An 18559-nucleotide genomic window follows, 5' to 3' on the forward strand; every position below is an offset into this window, starting at 1 on the left:
TCCCAACTGTCCGTTTGGAAATCTACCTCCCCCCAAAAGTCAACAAGGAAAGGAAGGAAGGAGAGAGGGAAGGAAATAGAAAAGAGAGGATAGAGAAAGAGGGAAAGAGAGGGAGGGAGGGAAGGAGGGAAGGAAGGAAGGAAGGGAGGGAGGGGGGAGGGAGGGAGGGAGGGAGGAAGGGAAGAAGGGAAGAAGGGAGGAAGAAAAGAAGAGAGGAAGGGAGGGAGGGAGGAAGGGAGGGAGGGAGGAAGGGAAAGGAAAGACAGAAAAACAGAAAGAAAGAGAGAGAAAGGAAGGAAGGAAGAAGAGAAAAAGAAAGAAAAAGAAAGAGGGAGGGAGGGAGAGAAGAGGAGAGAGAGAGAGAGAGAGAGAGAGAGAGAGAGAGAGAGAGAGAGAGAGAGAGAGAGAGAAAGAGAGAGAGAGAGAGAGAGAGAGAGAGAGAGAAGGAAAGAAAGAAAAAGAAAGAAAGAAAGAAAGAAAGAAAGAAAGAAAGAAAGAAAGAAAGAAAGAAAGAAAGAAAGAAAGAGAGAAAGAAAAAAAAAAGGAAAAAAGAACAGGTGGAACCGACCGCTGTCCGGCTAGCTAGAGCAGCGCACGCGGAGCCAGGACTGTCTGGGGCTCTGCCCGCGGGCTCCACGCGTGGTGCGCGCAGGTGGCGCCGCGCTCCCCACGCGGCCCCGCGGGGTCCCAGGAGGCCTCGCCCCGGGAGTCCCCGCCGAGGTGCGGGCGGGCTGCGCCCCGGGCGGGGAGGAGGGGGGCAGGAAGCCGAGCCGGCGCCGGCGAGAGAAACACTCCGGTTCCCAGCCCCCCGCCCCGCGGGGCGCGGGCTGCGGCGCATGCGCGCGGCCGGCCCCGTTCCCGGCGGAGAGGGAGCCGGGCGGCCGGAGCGGAGCCGCGGCGGGAGGAGCGCACGCGGGGGCGCGGCGGCGGGGGGGCGAGCGGCGGCGCAGGCGGCGGTGGGAGCGCGGAGCGCGGGGCGCTGGGGCTCAGCCGCGCGCGGGCCGCCGGGGTCCCTCCGCCTCGGCCCGGGAGGGCTCGGCGCCGCAGCACCCCGCGCCCGGAGAGGGATGCGTGAGTGTCTCGCCCCGGCTCGAGGGCAGGATGTGGGAGCAGGACAAAGGCTGGGCGGCGGGGGAGGAGTTGGGAGCTGCGAGCCGGTGGTCGCTACGGGAGCCCCAGCCTCCTCCTCGGCTGATCTGGCGACGTGGGCAACTTGGCTGTGCAACTTTTGCAAAAGGGAAAGATAAAGATTCTGCAAGTTGTTGTTGCACAGCTCCAGGTCTCCCCCCACCTCCCCAGGTCCCACCAACCGAGGGGAAGGGGCACCACAAACCTTCCCGGGACTGGGGGCGCCCTCCAGCTCCGCCGGGGTGGGCAGGAGGGGTCCCCGGCGGGGGGCAGCGGGGATCGGGCTGCCCGGGGCGGGGCGGGGCGGGGAGCGGCGTCTGAGGGAACCCGTGTCCACGCAGGGAGCGCCCCGGGAGCCCAGTAACCTCGGATCGCGGCGCCGAAGACGCGAGGATGGACGAGCCGTGGTGGGAAGGGCGCGTCGCCTCGGACGTGCACTGCGCCCTGCGCGAGAAGGTCAGTCCCCCGCCCGCGTGGCTCCCTGGCTGGGGGTGCAAAGCCTCTTTCGCCCGGACTCTGTTTACGGAGGTTCCCCCGAGGGCGAACTAGGAACTCCGGGTGCCTTTCTTTGCTCCAGTTTACAGAGAAGGAAAGGAAAGACAGCAGCCTCACCTGAGCCTTCTCCCGGGGAGTCTGGGTGGGAGAGGCTCCTGGTGAGTTGGTGTTTCTGGTTCGCCGCCCAGAGCTCCCAGCCAGCTAAAAGCCGACACGGTAACTGCGCTCTAGAAGGTGATGTTTCCCGTAGAATTGCCACCGGAGGTTATTTTCAAAGGTGACTGGATGAATGAACGGGCTTAAAAGTATTTCATGGTGAGGTTTAAAAAACATGTATCCAGCAAGTCTTGCATAGGATCAATGATGCTGATTTCCCATTGACTGTCGCGATGTAGCAGCTCTTGCAGGGGCTGCTGGGCGGAGGAGGAGGGCAAAGGGTGGGAAAATGGGGGACATCTGTAATATTGTCGACAATAAACAAGTTAAAGGCATTTACTAAAAAAAATAATAATAATAGAAAGTTAAGTAAAAGTAGTGATTCAGTATAAAGAAGGACTGAAGAAGCTTGAAGACCTCCTGATCTCAGGGAGTGGCTGTGAATCTAAGAGGATGCGAGGAGAAAACAAAATCTCCCCTGCCAGTTGGCCTCTGGGGGCAGGTGGGGGCAGGTGAAATGTGATCCCTGTACTCCCCTCACCTCAAAGGCACAAGTGCGCTGGGGAGGGGGAGGCTGAGGAGGGGGAGGTTGAGGAGGGGAGACTTCCAGGTAGGTAGGCTGGAGGCATGGCCGATGGGTCTTGCCTACCACCCCTGGGGTCTGGGATGAGACTTGGGGCCGGTGTGAAATGGAGCGGATGGTTTCCTACGGCTGCATGACAAAGTAGCACAGGAGAGAACTTAAAACAACAGGAATGTGTGCTCTCCCAGTCCTGGAAGCCAGAAGTCCAATGGCCAGGCCATGCTAGTCCTCAGCGTTCCTTTGCAGACCTATCGCTGCAGTGGCTGACTCTGTTGCCACGTGGCATTCTATCTATGTCTGTGTTCTTCTTCTTAGAAGGACACCAGTCATTGGGATAGGGTCCCTTTTAATCCAGCATGACTTTGTCTTAATTTAACGAATTACTGTACATCTGAAAAGACCTGTTTCCAAATACGGTCACATTCTGAGGTTCATTCTGAGGTTCCACGTAGGCATGAATTTATTTGGGGGACGTTATTCACCCCAGTATAGGGAGGGAGAGGTCTTCTCAGTGGGGCCTCTGGTTCCCCACACAGACAGACCCCACATTCAGTGCATTTGCACCTGGTGTGCATGGGATTCTGCTTAAGAAGTCCCCAGCCCTCCAGGGATTTTCCCTCCTTTGGAAGTAGCTGTCTTTCAGCCAACTTATTTTTTCTTATTTTCTGGACCTACTAAGTCCATCTCTGTCTCGTGCTGCTCGTCCAGGCTGTAACTTTCCTTTGCTTCTTTCTCTTGGGCTTTTCCCTGGAGTAGAATGGACAAGGGGTAGCATCTTCTGGGCATCTGGAGAAGCAATCCGGTCTTGGTGGTTCAGTTAAAAAGCGGGAGGGCAGTGGGGCGGTAGACCAGGCAGCCATGGTCCTTTTTTAGAGATGGTGGCTAAACGGATTAGTGAGGGCTGGCCTGGAAACTGGGCGCCCTTGCTTATCACGGGCTCGGGTGGCTGCTGAGAGAGTGGGCGGAATGACTTTGACCTCCTCTGCCCTGTTCCAGCAGGAAGGATTTCTAAGAATGGTGTATAAAAACTCCACCAGCTCAGTTACCTGAAAATCCTGTCTTTTGTGTGTCAGTGAGTGTGTGCTTATCTCTCCTCCAGCCACTCAAAGGAGCAAGGCGGCCAGGTCTCATTGGCTGCGCCTCACCCTTGCCATGGCACCCCCAGATCCGTTCACTCTCTTGAGGGAAGGACGGGCTTGTTCAGGTTAGAAAAAGAAAACGAACTTGGGGTTGACGGTCAGAGAGTGTGTGTGTGTGTGTGTGTGTGTGTGTCCCCGTGATCTGAAGCTGGTTCTACGGGGTAAATCCTGGGTTCCTTTGGTTATGATGTCTTACTTCCCTAGTCTATTGACTGTTTTTCTCCTTCATTGCTTCTCTCTGTTCGAAGAAGATGCTTCTTGAGAAACATTGGCTTAAGGGAGAGAAAAGCGAAGACTAGGGGGAAGCCAGGATCCACACCAGCCTCCCCTTTCTTAAGGAATGAGGGCTGCTGGCCTTTTACGTTTCCCAGAGGAATTTGGTTCTGCTCCCCTACCTTGCCTCCCACCCCCTCCCACACAGACCCCTTTTCCTTGAATAAGTCAAGCACATTCGTGTCTCAGGGCCTTTGCACTGGCTGTTTCCCTGTACTTGGAGTCTACTTCCCTCTAATTCCGTCCCTCTTTGTCAGTCTATCACATCATCCTGTTTTATTTTATTATTATTATTTTTTAAGTATATCTTATTGATTTTCACGGAGAGGGACTGAGAGTTAGAAACATCGATGAGAGAGAAACATCCTCCTGCACACCCACCACTGGGGATGTGCCCGCAACCAAGGCACACGGCCCCTGACCGGAACCGAACCTGGGACCTTTCAGTCCGAAGGCCGACGCTCTGTCCACTGAGCCAAACCGGTTTCGGCCTGTTTTATTTTCTTTGTTGCATTTACTAGCACCAGGGCTTGTTTTCTGTTTATTATCTTTCCCCCCAGAATATGTGCTGCACAAGAATAGGCCTGCCTGTGCCGTGTTCAGTGCCAGGCCTCGGGGCCCAGAACAGAGCCTCCCCGATTGGTGTGGAATGATGAGAAGGATGCCTCTCCCTTAATTTCCTCATCTGTAAACTGGAGAAAATGCTTCCTAGGCTGTTAGGAGAAAGCGAGAGAACTTAACAGCTGTGTGTGGCACGTGGCGGGGACGTGGCAGGCGCGGGGCCTTTCCATGTATGATCGCTGCACGTGAGGCCACGGCTCCTTCCTCACAGTGCATGGTCCGGGTCAGGCTTGAGGTCTATGACCACCCTCCAAGGGGTTCACAGTTGTGGCAGGCAGCCCTTACAGGAAAGACATTGTTATTCCATTGGTTCATTGGTTTGGAATGTGATGGAGGCTGGGGAAGTCAGCAGTTTGGCTAAAAGTTACACACCTGCTGAGGTCTGGGGCCCAGGAGCCAGACCCCCATCAGCAAGGTCTCTAACCAGCCCAGATAAGGCATCCTGGCTGGTAAAGGAGAGAATGGACCCTTTTTGCATAGATTATAGCTCCCTCCTGCACACCCCTCTACTTAGGGATGTGCCCTCAACCAAGGTACATGCCCTTGATCGATATCGAACCTGGGACCTTTCAGTCCCCAGACCAATGTTCTATCCACTGAGCCAACCTGATAATCTTCTGGGGCCACAGGTTTCTCCTCCTCCATTGGGTGTTTGCCTTCTCCCAGGATTGCAGCCACAGAAGACCTTGGGGTCTTCTCACCCTGCCCAGGTTTGAGCTCTGCAGAGCCAAATTCGCTTTTCCTATTGCTGAAGTGCGCTTCCTTGCACACCTAAAGCACTTCAGCTGTATGAGACCACATTTCTTGAACCAGCAGACAGATGAGTAACATTTTTACTGATTTGCGACTGAATTTATACAAAGATCTTCCAAAACACTGCCAACGAAAAACAACGTTTAGTGGCGATAATGTGAGTGGCTACTGTCTATTGAGCATTGACTATGTTTCAGGAAGGGTGCCAAGCACCGGAATATGTATTATCTCGCTTACTCCTCAGTGCTGGGATTGACCCCGATTTATAGGTCAGAAACGTTAAGACTCAGAGGGTGTGAGTTTGAACTAAATTTACTTAAAAGAACATCCATTTTATCATAGAATAGAGGTACGAGGCAGGGAACACGAGCTGCCATGGGTGACTGTAGGGTCTGTGTTTCAGTTTATTGCAATGGTTTTACTCGAGCTGGGTTCTAAAAAAACCATCCTGAGAAGCTAGAGCTCTGGGCACTGGGAGGGGCTGATTGCACGGCTTTTCTTATTGGTCCTGGTGGGTCCTGGAGCCTCACCTGTGTGTTGTGCGTCTCACCTTGAAGTGATTTGGCCTTTACTGTTGCCTGTCCCAGTGGTGGACATGGTGGGGTGTTCTGACTTGCAACCTTGGGGCCTCCTTCTGTTGCCTGAACTCTCTATTTTTTTAATGTGTTCTTTTTTTAAAAAATTTCTTTATTGATTAAGGTGTTACATATGTGTCCTTATTCCCCCATTCCCCCCCCCCCCCAATCCTCCCACTCATGCCCTCACCCCCCTGTTGTCTATTGGTAAGGCTTCTATGCATGTACACAAGTCCTTTGGTTGATCTCTCCCCCTTACCCCCACCATCCCCTACCTTCCCTCTGAGGTTTAATGGTCTGATGGATGTTTCTCTGTCTCTGGATCTATTTTTTGTTCATCAGTTTAGGTTGTTCATTATATTCCATAAATGAGTGAGGTCATGTGATATTTATCTTTCCCTGCCTGGCTTATTTCACTTAGCATAATGCTCTCCAGTTCCATCCATGCTGTTGCAAATGGTAAGAACTCCTTTTTTACTGCAGCGTAGTATTCCATTGTGTAGATGTACCATGGTTTTTTAATCCAGTCATCTGCTGATGGGCACTTAGGTTGTTTCCAAATCTTAGCTATGGTGAATTGTGCTGCTATGAACATAGGGGTGCATATATCCTTTCTGATTGGTGTTTCTAGTTTCTTGGGATATATTCCTAGAAGTGGGGTCACTGGATCAAATAAGAATTCCATTTTTAGTTTTTTGAGGAAACTCCTTACTGTCCTCCACAGTGGCTGCACCAGTCTGCATTCCTAACCTGAGGATTATTTTTCTGTTGATTTTCAGAAAGGATAGAAGGGAGGGGGAGAGACACACAGAAAGAAACATCGATGTGAGAGAGATACATCCATTGGTTGCTTCCTGCACTCACCCCAACCAGGGCTGGAGAGATCGAGCCTGCAACCAACGTATGTGCCCTTGACCAGAATCAAACCCGAGACCCTTTGATCCACAGGCTGATGCTCTAACCTCTGAGCCAGACTGTCCAGGGTTTACCTGAACTCTTGACAACTAGATGTGGTAGAATCTCATCCCAGCTCCACCCCTTGCCCACATTATTTTCTAAGGCTTGCACATCCTTTTATTTCTCCCAACGTTAATATTTTTTCTTCTCACTCTTCCCTTTAAATTCCTTGAATTTCCTCCTTACAAGGCTGAACATCTGTCTCCTTATAGAAAGTGGCAACCCAGATCTACACTTGAGGATTGGCCTAGGTCAGTGGTCAGCAAACTCATTAGTCAACAGAGCCAAATATCAGCAGGACAACGATTAAAATTTCTTTGGAGAGCCAAACTTTTTAAACTTAAACTTCTTCTGAGGCCACTTCTTCAACGTAGACTCGCCCAGGCCATGGTATTTTGTGGAAGAGCCACACTCAAGGGGCCAAAGAGCCGCAGGTGGCTCGCGAGCCACAGTTTGCCGACCACGGGCCTAGGTCATCCTGGATTGATTTTTCTATTCCCTTTCCCTCCTTTTGGATTTATGCACCCCCAGGGGGCAGTTCTTTCCAAATCATAAGATACACCAGCTCTACCCATAAGAAAGCATTCCAGGCACTGGAGATGGCATGCGTCTGCCCCGCTTAGTTCCAGGAATGTGTCATCCGGGCTTAACAAACCCAAATGCTGGCTTTGACAAACCCTCACCTACTGACAGGGCTGCCTTATGTTTGTGGTGCTCACGTGGCCTGAAGCACCTGGCCCTCCAGGTCCTTGCTGGAAGTGAAGACGGGGCTGCTGGCATAAAGAGGCGTTTCTTGCTGTCCAACTTGCTGAGATGGTCTGGACGGTCCCTGGAGGTGGGTACAGACAGGGTGGAAGATTGGTGAGAAATGGTGCTGGGAGGCTGGAAGAGATATCATGATTCAAGGTGGCGAGTAGCTTGGAGACTCCCCGACTCCCACGCTTCACCACTGAGGACAAAACTGAACCAGAACTTGGCATCTTCTATTGAGTTCTTCATCTTCGAAAATAAAAGTGCTCAGTGTGCCCACGACGCTCAGCCAAGACTTGGTCTCAGTGTGTCTTATCTATAGAAGAAGCAAATGATCTCGGAGCCTTACTTTCCTCTGCAACCCTGGACAGTGGTCCCTGCCCCACCTGCCTCCCAGCTGTCCCAGGAGAAAAGGGTGTGGGAGCTTGTCAACCTCGGGGGCCTCTGGGTTGTCACTGGAGAAGGGGCTTGGCTGGCTCTGGTTGGCTGGGGCAGCCTGTCTCTCTAAGGGCAGGACTTTAGAGGCTTTGAGCTGGCACGGTGCCCTAGCCCTTGACTTGCTCTTTGTCTTCCTAAACCACACAGCCCCTTGGGTGAGGGGCGTGCAGCCAGCCATTCTCCAGTGTGTGTGAGCACCTGGCAGGAGGAGGTGACACTGTGGTTCTGCTCTTTTCTCTCTTTTTGTTTCTCCTTTTATTAAACACACACACAAGTGTGTTTTCTTGCCTGTTTGCTCGGGAAACTGCAAAAGCGAATACCAGTGAACAGGAGAGTGTAAACCTCCCCCACTTGGAAGGAATCTCTGCTGGCATTTTGGCATAGGTTCTTGTGTGTGTGTGTGTGTGTGTGTGTGTGTGTGTGTGTGTGTTCATAGTACTTTTTTTTAAAATATATTTTATTGATTTTGTACAGAGAGGAAGAGAGAGAGAGAGAGAGAGTTAGAAAACATCGATGAGAGAGAGTCATCGATCAGCTGCTTCTTGCACACCCCCTACTGGGGATATGCCCGCAACCAAGGTGCATGCCCTTGACTGGAATCGAACCTGGGACCTTTCAGTCCCCAAGCCGATGCTCTATCTATTGAGCCAAACCAGTTTCGGCTCAATGGATCTATTTTTGTTCATCAGTTTATGTTGTTCATTATATCCCACAAATGAGTGAGGTCATGTGATATTTATCCTTTTTTGACTGGCTTATTTCGCTTAGCATAATGCTCTCCAGGTCCATCCATGCTGTTGCAAATGGTAAGAGTTCTTTCTTTTTTACAGCAGCATAATATTCCATTGTGTAGATGTACCACAGTTTTTTAATCCATTTATCTGCTGATGAGCATTTAGGCTGTTTCTAAATCTTAGCTATGGTGAATTGTGCTGCTATGAACATAGGGGTGCATATCTCCTTTCTGGCTGGTGTTCATCACAGTATATTTTTATTTTGGATTATTATTTTTTTTATTTTTTATTTTTAGTAACACTGGAAAGTATCTTGCTCAGAACACTGTTTATTTCGCAGTAATACCACACACCCATTTCTATATCATTCTTCTCCACACAATTCCTAATTGTCAGACATTGGCGGAACATTAGAAACGATTGTGTCTATTGAGAATTTTTAATTTAAGAACCTGGCTTAAAAAAAAAATCAAGCTCTGTACATAGGCTTTCTTGCCCTCCTGTCCCATTTCCCTAGTTTCCCTCCCTGAAAGTTCCCATCGTCCCAATTTCTTGTGAATCTTCCCGGAGTTATTCTCTATATAAAGAATGTGCCCTAGCCGGCTTGGCTCAGTGGATAGAGCGTTGGCCTGGGGACTGTAGGGTCCTGGGTTCGATTCCAGTCAAGAGCACATGCCCTGGTTGGAGGCTCAATCCCCAGTAGGGGGCGTGCAGGAGGTAGCTGATCAGTGATTCTCTCTCATCATTGATGTGTCTATCTTTCTCTCGCTCTCCCTTCCTCTCTGAAATCAATAAAAATATATTTTTTAATTTAATAAAAAGGGAAACAGCCGAGACCGGTTTGGCTCAATGGATAGAGCGTCGGCTTGGGGACTGAAGGGTTCCGGGTTCGATTCCGGTCAAGGGCATGTACCTTGGTTGCTGGCATATCCCCAGTGGGGGGTGTGCAAGAGGCAGCTGATCGATGACTCTTTCTCATCGATGTTTCTAACTCTCTATCTCTCTCCCTTCCTGTCTATACAAAATCAATAAAATATATTTAAAAAAAAAAAAAAGGGAAACACAAATGTGTTCTAATACATATAGTAGTGTAATTTACACACTTCCTTTTTACCATTTGGTTTTGTTTAATGTTTACATTTTAATAATTTAAATATTTTATATGAAACCACCAAATAGAAGCTCCATGACCAGGAGGGATTTTTAAAAAATCTTTTCTATTCATTGTAACAATAAAGGTATATAGTAGGTACTAAGTAAATTTGTATTTAATGAATGAATGGCATATTTCTTTTTGCTCATTTTCTTTCTAAACATATATATTTTATTTTACGAAAATGCCACCTTAGCATATTATAACTTAATTTGTTCCGAACTGTGTATACTAAATAGCTTTCTATGTCGGTAATTCTTCTTCTACAATATCATGCATAATGTTTGAGTGTATGGATACACTAGGATCTGATTAACCCATCTTGTTGGACATTTAGATGGAGCTGCTTATTATTTTAACTGAAGTACAATATAATTTATATGTAGTCCAATGCACAGATGTTAAGTGTGCATGCAGTTTAGAGTGTACAGTGAGTGTTGACAAATGTCTGCTGTCATGTAACTACCACCATAATCAAAATAAAGAACCTTGCCATCCACCTGCAGAATTCTCAGTGCCCCTGTCCATCTCTCACCCATCCTGCTCCTGGCCCCAGGCAGTCTGGCTCTGCTTTTTGTCTCTGTAGGCTGGATTTTTAGAGTGAGAGGAAGGGAGATGGAGGGAGGGAGGGAGGGAGGGACATCGATGTGAGAGAGAAACATTGATTGGTTGCCTCTCACACACACTCCTACTGGGGATCGAATCCCAAACCTGGGCATGTGCCCTGACCGGGAATTGAACTGGGGACCTTTAGGTGCATGAGCTGATGCTGAACCAACTGAGCCACACCAGCCAGCCCTGGGTAAAGGCTCTTTTGAACTAACAACTATGCCATTATTATACCTAACGATATTAACAGTAATTAATTTTCCCCAGTGGTCTCAAAATTGGTTTTTATCGTTGGTTTGTTCAGTGATGGTCCAGATAAGGTCCCATGTGTTCCATTCTTAAAAACTTAATCTTAAGTCTTTTATGCTCTAATGATCTCCTTGCCTCCCGTCCCCTTAAAAAGTTTGTTTTTCATGATTTTTGGAGAAACCAGGTCATTTGTCCTATCCTTGATTTGGCATCTTATTTCTTCGAGGTATCATTGAACTTGAGTTCACTATTAACATTTGGTTTATATACTTCTGTGCTCTTGCCGGATTTTAACCTGTGCTTGTTCTCTGGCTGTCAGCTCAGGCATCACTTCATTGAAGGTGCCTTCCCCAAGTCCCAGACAAGGTCAAGGTGGGGCCCCTTGTTACAGGTTCCAGACCACCCTGGGTTGCTCCTTTAGCACTCAGCACAATTTAGTAATTATTCACTTATAAATATGATGATTTCATTTGGATCCAGCTTCCGAGACCCGTGAGGGGCAGGCATGGGCTGCATCTTCCCAGGTCTAAGCAGCTTTGCATATGAGCAAATCCAACCCCCTCCCCCACCTCCCAGCATCCGAATGTGCACATCATGAACACCTTATCTGAGCTCTGTGCCTTACAGCCTGCACATTGCCTTCCTGTACTTCACTGTCGAAATAGTTCTTGCATGTGGGGTAGGCAGGATGGCTGCCAGCCACTCCATCCTTCTGATAGAGAACTGGCCTCCAAGGGCCCCAGGACTTGGCCAGGGTCCCCCTATTCCCGTGGGAGAGCTGGAGCCTTAGCATTGTGCCGTCCAGAGCCTGATTTGCGAGAAGTAGTCAGAGAAATTGCAAGCAGCCTTGAAGTCAGTGATGGTGTAACATGAACTTCCCTTTCAGTGGGGCCGGCACTCTGAGCAGCTACTGAGGAGGTAAGAGGGCCTGTGGAGAAGGCGGGGAGTGTTAAGCTGCTGGCTCTGAGCTGAAATCTCTTGTTGGCCTCTCCTTTTGTGACAACTTTCTGTTTTTGAAGTAATTTCAAACTTACGGAAGAGCTTGCCAGCGTAGTACACAATTGTGAACATTTTAACACATTCACCTTCCCATTCTCTTTTTCTGTCTTTGTGTTTTGTCCCCCTGAAATGAGGCAGACATACCCACTATCCCTTAATACTTCCAGGGTTCATTTTGCATGGTTACTCTTTTTTTTTTTTTTTTATAGTTTATTGATATTTAATATATTTTATTGATTTTTTTACAGAGAGGAAGAGAGAGGGATAGACAGTTAGAAACATCGATGAGTGAGAAACATCGATCAGCTGTCTCCTGCACACCCCCCACTGGAGATGTGCCCGCAACTGAGGTACATGCCCTTGGTCGGAATCGAACCTGGGACTTTTTAGTCCACAGGCTGACACTCTATCCACTGAGCCAAACTGGTTTCAGCTAGTTTATTGATATTTAAAAGAGAGGAATGAGAGAGAGAGAGACACATTCTGTCCACATTCATGGGTGCTTGCTTGACATACATTCTCTTCCACTAATGAAGTCCTCAGACAACCTACTCTAGTAGGCACTGTAATTATCACCAAGCTGCAGATGGGACTTGCTAAATTGACTAGCCTCACAGGGTGATCTGATCATAAATTACTAACTGAGCACTCAGGTTATGGTGGGTAGTCATGCTCCAGGCATGTTACTTTTTAGTAAGAGGTTTATCTTTGTCTTAAGCAAGCCCTGTCCATTGTGTTTCTGTTTATCTATGTTACCACACTTCAAGAGAGCACTTACTCCTGTTAACTGCCTTGTAACCCAACCCCCCACCACCATCTGGCTTTCTCCCATCTCCATATCATTTTTTTTTTTAATTATATTTTTATTGATATCAGAGGGAAGAGGGAGAGAGAGATAGAAACATCAGTGATGAAAGAGAATCACTGATTGATTGGCTGCATCCTGCACAGCTCCTACTGGGGATCGAGCCTCAACCCAGGCATCTGCCCTGACCAGGAGTTGAACCATGACTTCTTGGCTTATCAGTCAAGGCTCAACCACTTAGCCACACCAGCCAGGCTCCATGTAATCTTTAAGTCCCTTCCTTAATTTCACATGCATAAAAGAGGCTGCAAAACTGTTAATGTCTGGGTCATTTGAGACCTTGCTCCCTGGCATCCTATACAATAAAAGGCTAATATGCAAATTGTCTCCTTGATCGGGAGTCCAACTAGGAGTTTGACCTGGAGGCAGGGCTGGTCCCGGGTGGGGCTGGCCTGCCAACAGCCCCTCCCCTAGGCCTGTCCCACCTCTGATGGCCTCCTACCCTGATTGGGGTGGAGCCAGCCTGCCAACTGCCTGCAGGACCCCTTTTCCCCCCTCGCCAGCCCAGCCCTATCAGCCCCGATTGGAGTGGGCCAGCTGGACCCCACTTGTACATGAATTAGTGCACTGAGCCTCTAGTATCCTATCTAATAAAAGAGTAACATGCAGCCGGGACTGGTTTGGCTCAGTGGATAGAGCGTCGGCCTGCGGACTGAAAGGTCCCAGGTTCAATTCCGGTCAAGGGCATGTACCTTGGTTTCGGGCACATCCCCAGTAGGGGGTGTGCAAGAGGCAGCTGATTGATGATTCTCTCTCATCGATGTTTCTAACTCTCTATCCCTCTCTCTTCCTCTCTGTGAAAAATCAATAAAATATTTTTTAAAAATTTAAAAAAAAAAAAGAGTAACATGCAGATTGACCATCACTCCAACACACAATAGCTGCGCCCATGTGGTCAAAGATCCTGCCCCCATGTGGACACAAGGTGGCCACCACAAGATGGCCAGCAGGGGAGGGCAGCTGGGAGGCACCAGGCCTGCAAGGAAGGGCAGTTGGAGGCAATCAACCCTGCAGGGGAGGGCAGTTAGGGGTGACCAGGCCAGCAGAGGATGGAAGTTGGGGACAAATAGGCTGGCAAGGGAACAGTTAGACATCAATCAGGCTGGCATGGGAGTGGTTAGGGGTGATCAGGCAGGCAGGCAGGCGAGCAGTTGGGAGCCAGCAGGCCTGGATTGGGAGAGGGATGTCCGACTGCTGGTTTAAACAGGCAGTCGGACATCCCTCGAGGGGTACCAGATTGGACAGTATGCAGGCGGGGCTGAGACACACACCCCCAGCCCCATGGACGAATTTTGTGCACCGGACTTCTAGTGTTTTATAAATGCTAATAGAACTTCAAGTAAATAAATAATAATGTATACAAGGCCACACAGCTCATAGAGGGCAAGGTCAGGATTTGAACCCGGGCTCATAACCACTGTACCAACAGTGACCTCCAGTTGCCAAGGGAAGTATGAAAAGCTCCAAAGAGGAGGTGCTGTGTGAGCTGAGTACAAAGGATAAGCAGGAGCTGGCCGGTCAGAGAGAGGTGTGGAGGAGGTTCATCCACCAGGCCCAGGGCAGCCGCTGACGGTTACACAGCAGCGACCTTCGGGCAGCAGTCTGGTGAGTAGCCAGGAGAGGGAGACGGATCTCCCTGGGTATCTGCACTGATCCTCAGAGCCCATGGAGCGCTTTGAGGAGGGTGTGAGGAGGGAGGGAGGGATCACTGGGAAATGGCCTTGGCCTTGGAGACTGAGTGTTGGCAGTGAACCAGAGCCATGGCATCTGAGCCAGGGCAGGAACTAGGGAGACTCCAGAGTTTCAGGAAGTAGGGTCAAATGGACCAGCTAACAAAAGGAGTGCAAAATTTTAGGTTTCTTGCACAGTGATTTTTCCATTGCGGAGCATGATGGGCCTTTGCCATAGTGAGCTTTGCTCTTAGAAAACGCCTTCGGGCAATTGCTCACTTCTATGTCAGTTGTGCCGTCTCGGTTCGGTGCGTGCGCTCCACGATGTTCACACAACGACAGAACAGCCTAACGCACCTTTCTCAGAACCTAAGCGATGCTGACTATAAATGGTGAACAGAACCTTCGCAGAGCTTGTAGTCAAGCAACAGGCTTGTAAAGAACAGACAGGAGCCCAGGAAGTCCGACTCAGTAAATCAGGAAATAGGGAGTGAAGGAGATGCCTCACACTGGATGGCTTAAAAAACAGTGGTCTGCAAACTGCGGCTTGAGAGCCACATGCAGCTCTTTGGCCCCTTGAGCATGGCCCTTCCACAAAAAATAATACCAGCGCCCGCAAGTACAGTGCGATTGAAACTTAGTGGCCCATGCGCAGAAGTCGGTTTTCGGGTCTCAAGAGAAATTTCAATCGTTGCACCATTGATATTTGGCTCCGTGGACTAATGAGTTTGCCGACCACTGGCTTAAAACAACCAAAGTTTATTCTGTCCCAGTTCTGGAGGCTAGAAGTTCGAAATCAGGGCCATGCTCCCTTCAAAGGCCTTCCTGGCCTCTTCTAGCATCTGGTGGTCACTGGCAGTCCTTGGCTTGTAGCCGCATCACTCCTTTACTCTGCCTCTATCCTCATGTGGCCTTCTCCCTGTGTCTGTCTTTGCCTTGTCTTTCCTCTGAATGTCTGCATCTGTTTTCCCTTTGTATAGGGACATCAGTCATTGGTTTAGGACCTCATTTCAACCCTGTTGTATCTGTGATGATCCTATTTCTAAATAAGGTGATATTCTGAGGTCCTGGGAAGACGTGAGTTTTTTGTTTGTTTTTTTTTGGGGGGGGGGGGCACTGTCCAATTCAATAGGGGGATAGGGGGGAGCTTCCATTTTCTTTTTTTTCTTTTTTAAAATATATTTTATTTCCCTAACCGGTTTGGCTCAGTGGATAGAGCATCAGCCTGAGGACTGAAAGTCAATAAAATATATTTTTTATTGATTTTTTTACAGAGAGGAAGGGAGAGGGGGAGAGAGCTAGAAACATCGATGAGAGAGAATCATCGATCAGCTGCCTCCAGCACACCCCCTACTGGGGATGTGCCCGCAACCAAGGCACATGCCCTTGACTGGAATCGAACCCGGGACCTTTCAGTCCTCAGGCTGATGCTCTATCCACTGAGCCAAACCCGTTTCGGCGGAAGCTTCCATTTTCCCATAAATTCCCAGGAGACTCCAGTGCCTGAGGTCAACTGACTACAGTTAAAGAAATCCCGGACCCTGTATCTCCAGGGGAACAGAATCCCAGCTGGAGTGATTAGTGGATGGTGGTGGTGGTTCCTGTACTCACCTGGTTGGGGTGCATGGTAGCATCAATGTGCCTGGGAGGCAACATCAGAGGGAATCTGGACATTGGGGATGGGAGTCAAATGTGTGGGATAAACAGTTTTCGAGGCTACAACTTAGGAAGGATGACTGGGAAGGAAAGGAGGAAAGATCCAAGGGAACGAGCCTGGAAGGGTGACCCCTGCCCTAGATGACAACGGGGAGGAGAAAGGGGGCGTGAGAGAACGAGGGGCAGGCCCAGCCGAGAAGCTGTGCGGATGTGGTCATATTAGGACATCGCTGAAGTGATGAACTTGGGTGGGGAGGGTTGCAAGAAGGCCGTGTGTTGTCCGCGGAGGCATTGTGGGGGCACAGTGGCATGGGTGGGAGGGGGACCCCCGATGGGGTGGGCACACGTGTCTTTGGACACAGTTGAATGCAGGGCAGTGGCTCTGGCTCCTGGGAATGAGGTGTGTCTGGAGCCGGCCCCCCTGCCCTTTGCTGAGTTCAGGGGGCTGGTGAGAGAGATGTGGTTGGTGGCTTGGGGGGACCTTTCTCTCTCTCTCTCTCTCTCTCTCTCTCTCTCTCTGCTTAAAGAAAGCTTCAAGCCGGACGTCAGCAGGAGGGGATGTCACTGGCATTTTTTACTTCGTGTTGAAATAGTGTTCCCCAGAGATGTTGATTCTTTACTGGAAATGTTCCCCGGGTTTATGAAGCAATGGGCACAGAGGGGAAGGGGGGGGGGGGAGGGATCCTCCGGCCTTGCAGGGCCTCCCAGGTCTGAGGTGTGTACTCCCGTGGCCTCTGAGGAACCCACCTGCTCCCTCCCCTCTCTTTTTCCCTTTCAATTTGCAAGTCTCCACTTCCTGTTGGTCACCTTGGTTACCTGTGGTGTTGCTTCACGACTTGCTACTCTTTGTTCTCAGGCCGACTCAGCCCTGGAGCTGTTTCCCAAGCAGCTGGCCGGGTGCCTGGAGGCCCAGCCTCCCTTGGGAGGCCGCGGCGGGCAGCAGTGAAGGATGAGCGTGGCCGGGATGCACCGAGGAGGAGGGCACGGTGGTTTTCTCTCTGTGGCTGGGGTGGGAGAGCAGCTCGGCTCCGCTGTGCGCCTTGCACCGTTTATGGAATGGCTGTCACACCCCAGGCCTGGCCAGCTCCTCTGAAGTCCAAGTTCAGGATTTGCCACCGACTTGCAATGCGACCATGGCTGTTGCACTTCTGTGTCTCAGTTTCCTGGGTCAAAGCAGAGCCTGTGTGTGAAGAGCACACGCTGAATTCCCCCCCCTTCTGTCCTTACAACAGTGACAGGCCGGGGTCTCTGCCCAGCAGTCCTGGCTGTGGGCTCGGGTCTTTTGATCTGTACTTGGGCTGGCCTGGCCGATACTCCCAGGCACAATGAGCCCAGCACAGGTGTGGAGTGTTGGCCACCCCTGCCAAGGTCCACACGGCAGGGAGGGGGGCAGTGGTATCCTCGTAAGCCCTCCAGGAGGCCCCTCCCCCCCTGTCTGTAGCTGGCTTTGGGGTTTCATGTGGGTCGTGATCCACCCGTCCTTGGCTTTTCTCAGAGTGCTGTTCCTCCCAGACCATCCTCTTTCTGCTCTGGACCTCCCAGCGAGAGAGAGATCTTGGGCAGCAAGAAGAGTGTTTTATTTTTATTTTTGTTTTTTTAATCTTCACCTGAGGATATTTATTCCATTGATGTTTAGAGAGAGTAGAAGAGAGGGAAAGAAGAGGGGGGAACATTGACGTGAGACACATCGATTGGTTGCCTCCTACACATGCCCCAACAGGGGCCAGGGATCGAACCTGCAACCGAGGTACATGCCCTTGACCAGGAATTTCATCCGTGACCCTTCAGTTCACAGGCTGGTGCTCTAACTACTGAGCAACTGGCCAGGGCAAGAAGAGTGGTTCTGGAAGGACTCTCTAGCCTGTCTTGACTCCCATCACCTTCCTTTCCCCCAGAACAGCTCCTCTGGTTTCCCTTTCAGGGGGCCAGTTTTCCCCACCCTCTGGGTTACCCTGGGGAAGGCTGCAGGGCTGGGTGAGGGACAGCTGGAGGGGGAGGGGAAGAGGGCATAGTGGGCCACAGGCAGAGGCAGGATCCCCCCTGGTGGTGTATACTCAGGTCACACCTGTGTTCCTCCCGCAAAATACTCCATTTCATAGGTAGTCAGTCAGTAGCCTTAACTGTGCTGGTTTCAGGGGTACAGCCAGGACCAGGAGAGAGAAGTGGAGGTCACATTCTGAGGAGAGTGGAAAGAACAGTTAATAAACAGGAAGACACTTTGGTCATCATGAACTGCTGGCTCTGGGGCGATATGGGTGCTGAACAGAGACCCAAAGGAAGAGAGACGGCCCAGGTGTCCAGAATGGGGGTCTGGTGAAATCATGGCACAGCCGTACGGTGAAGCGCGAGGCAGCTGTTGAAACGTCATTCCCCTCTGTCCTCCTCTTCCTGGTACATTACGAGCCCGTCCTGTTTGCCCAGAGAAGCATCTGAAGAATCCACATAACATGTGACCGTCCTTCTCTATTCGTGAGGGGACAGAAGTGATGGTTGTTATTTGCTACTTTTGAAAATCTGCCAGCTGAACACATCATTTATAATTCGTAAAAAGAAAAAGACTCCCGAACTTCTGGGCGGAACCGAGTCTTGTGGGGATGGCGGATGGGTGTTTAGGGTGGATGCTTCGCGCAGTGGGGCGGTTCCCCTCATAGGGTTAACTTGGTGGGAGGGGTGACGTGGGCTTGCAGGGAATCTCGGATACATTCTGAGTTTGGCCTTACCACCGTGCGTGCATATCTATCTAGTCCCTCTCTCTC

At 50.3% G+C, this 18559-nt stretch overlaps 1 protein-coding gene across 1 annotated transcript in view; it reads left to right on the forward strand.

Annotated features, from left to right (window-relative positions):
- The first annotated feature begins 875 nt into the window (after positions 1–875).
- CCNJL (cyclin J like) overlaps positions 876–18559 on the forward strand; it is a 44580-nt gene continuing 26896 nt past the window's right edge. The window contains exons 1-2 of the mRNA XM_084883952.1: positions 876–1071; positions 1470–1584. Coding sequence (XP_084740078.1) covers positions 1522–1584 — 63 coding nt within the window. The 5' untranslated portion in view covers positions 876–1071; positions 1470–1521. The remainder of the gene's footprint in view (positions 1072–1469; positions 1585–18559) is intronic.

Source organism: Pipistrellus hanaki (genome assembly GCF_964339955.1).
Source record: "Pipistrellus hanaki genome assembly, chromosome: 5".
Lineage (NCBI taxonomy): Eukaryota > Metazoa > Chordata > Mammalia > Chiroptera > Vespertilionidae > Pipistrellus > Pipistrellus hanaki.